The sequence below is a fragment of the Drosophila miranda genome, chromosome 3, assembly GCF_003369915.1.
Source record: "Drosophila miranda strain MSH22 chromosome 3, D.miranda_PacBio2.1, whole genome shotgun sequence".
NCBI lineage: Eukaryota > Metazoa > Arthropoda > Insecta > Diptera > Drosophilidae > Drosophila > Drosophila miranda.
Genome location: NC_046676.1, coordinates 21,230,107 through 21,232,733, shown reverse-complemented (window position 1 = coordinate 21,232,733; position 2,627 = coordinate 21,230,107). Strand labels below are relative to the sequence as shown.

Here is a 2,627-nt window from a genome sequence, read left to right as displayed (position 1 = left end):
ACATAAAAGTATATATCGTTTGTACATACATATGTACATATATGGTTCTCGTATATGGGGCATGTGCAGTTGATTTTTTTTCCAGTTTTCTCAGTGCCTCATAAAGTTGTCGTCACAAGTCATTTTTGTGCCTGCAACGTGAAAAATGGTGGCCAATGTCTGCGTGTATGTGCGGGTGTGACATGGTTCAAGTGCCACAACAGAAACTGCCACAAACTTGCCGCCAGCTAGAATTCTGCTGCGAAACGAAATGAGAAAATGAGAGGCAGCACGGAGAGGTAGCAGCCTCGCAAATGTTGCTGACAGCGTCACTTGCTGTTCGCTTGTTCGCTGCCTCCATTCCAGAGAATCTAGAAATATACATATTTAGTATACATACATATATACGTGTATGTATGTATATGTATGCATGTAATATGTGTGGCAGATATGTGTATGCACTGAAAAAGTGCAACGATTCCGTCGTGCATTTTTTGTTGCCATAAGTGATTCTTAAATGGCAGAAAATGAGTACTGACAAATGGACAAGAAGATTGTTTAATATTCCTACAGAAGTTCTGTTTAATCTCGACGTTCAGGCGTTGAAAGCGGTCAGCGGCTCAGGTCAAAAGCAATGCGAAGGCAGAGATGTAACACGAAGCAGGCCTCAACAGAAGCGGTTCAGAGAGTATCCTTAGAGCAGCCTTAATGCTCCTTAATCGTAAAAAAACGTAGACAATGGTTTTTAGGATCATTTTGGAACAGTTTGGAGCATACATATGTACATATGAAGAAACTACCACCTACCACCCATATCCTATAGAACTATAGTTCTATAGTCTGAAGAAATGGAGGTGTTGTTTCAAAACTTTAACTCATATCTGGTCTTTGTGTTGTGGTCTCAAGAGAAGTAACCTTTTATGAAGTTTGTAGGAGGAGAACAGATGCGATACGATACGCATCTTTGAGAATAGTTTCTTTGGTGCTGTTTGTGTTTTTGTGGCACTTTTTTCGGTGACACATGTCTGGAGTGGAGTGCGGAGGGTGGTAGGATTCCAAAATGATTTATACGATCCGGATACTTGCTTCTATATCTGTGACAAAGTGCTTCTTTGATTTATGGCCATTTGAGATGAAAACGATATGAAAATAAAACAATGCAACGACGCAACGCGTTTGACGCGCGCCAATGACATCCGCCAAACAGAATCCAGCATATACTATCCATAAATAGAGAAATAGAAGGATATTGATATATTATTGTGCCAAGTGTAAGTCTCTGAGAGAGGCATCGCCTCAATTAAATCTCTAAGAACCTCTTTAAATCTTCATCTGAATCTATCACTGAAAACAAATTTATAAGTTCTCTGAATAATAAAGCACTATATTCGCTTTTTTTTATTTAATTTATGCCACATATATATTGATAGTCGGCTGACCATTGACTACAATCGGCTGATGGCCACCGCCTGAACCTCGCGCATCGATGCGCTGCGTGTTCGCTCCTTGACCTCCTCCGACCACATACCGTTGGTTGTAGTTGTGGTAGTCCACGCCATGGTACCGCGCCGTCGTCCAGTAGTAGAGCACATCTCCTTGCTGCAGTTTGTGGCTGCGGTTGCGGTACGTCCAGCGTCCGTTGCGTGCTGTGACGATGTCGGTGGCCCAGGTCTGATCCGTGAGATCGTCCATCTCCTCGTTGACCTTTCCGTGGAAGGCGAAGAGGCTGATTCCAGGCTCGTCCGGAATGGAGACCTCGAAGCCCTTTGGCGAGTTCACCTTGACGGTGGCCTTGGGCACACTGTACGCCCCACTGCGACCCAGCCAGAGGGCCACGCTGAGAAGTAGAAGCAGCATCTCTATTCCCCGCGACATGATGCTGATAACTGGATTCCGTCTAGCGCTGATACGCGGCTTTTGTACGGAGAGCCCTAGTGCTTATCTCGTTTTCGTTTTGGGTTTTCCATCAAGAAAAAGCTGTGTATAACCCGTCGGATGCATTTGCATCCCCCTCGTTCCAAAAGAGAGATACTTTCGTGTGCGCCCCAAAGTATGCGATACAAATATTTGCACAGTAATATTTCTTGGGCCCTGATCCCCCTGCTATCTCCTCTCGGCTGCGGTTGGCGTTTGCAAGTGAAGTCCTTTGTGCGATAATATGGGAGTACTCACAAGAATCTATGCGGCTATGTTCGGTTCTGCTGTTCTGCTGGCAGTCCGGCCACCGACCACAGTATTTTCAGCTGCAAATATGCTGTCGGCATTCCTGTGGCCTGCGTCGCATGAGGCAGACAAAGGCATGAGGTGGGGCATCATACTTAAATGACTATTAAATGATCTTCCATTGAACGACAGTCCCAAGAATATACTAGAATTATTATATGATAAATTATCTATATATTAGGTTTAGTATTTTCGTCCCCTCTTCTCTTTCTCCTTGGTTATCCTTCACTGACCCACACTGACTCGCAGCTAAAGCGGCTTAGACCACATCTCCATCTGTCCCTCCCCCCTCCCACTGTCCAATAACCAGATGCTAGTTAATTCGTAATTGCTCTGCCATTTGTCAGGCCAAAAACCACTCCGCGGGGTCCGACAATTGTCCTCGAAACAACATTAAAAGCGGGAAGAAGCACAATATCAACTTT

At 44.6% G+C, this 2,627-nt stretch overlaps 1 protein-coding gene across 1 annotated transcript; it reads right to left on the bottom strand.

Annotated features, from left to right (window-relative positions):
• Positions 1-1,342: 1,342 nt before the first annotated feature.
• Positions 1,343-1,880, bottom strand: LOC108158266 (gram-negative bacteria-binding protein 3). Its single transcript, XM_017290503.1, has one exon. The coding sequence runs from the start codon at positions 1,852-1,854 to the stop codon at positions 1,387-1,389; it is 468 nt and encodes a 155-aa protein (XP_017145992.1). The 5' UTR covers positions 1,855-1,880; the 3' UTR covers positions 1,343-1,386.
• Between the last annotated feature and the right edge of the window lie 747 nt (positions 1,881-2,627).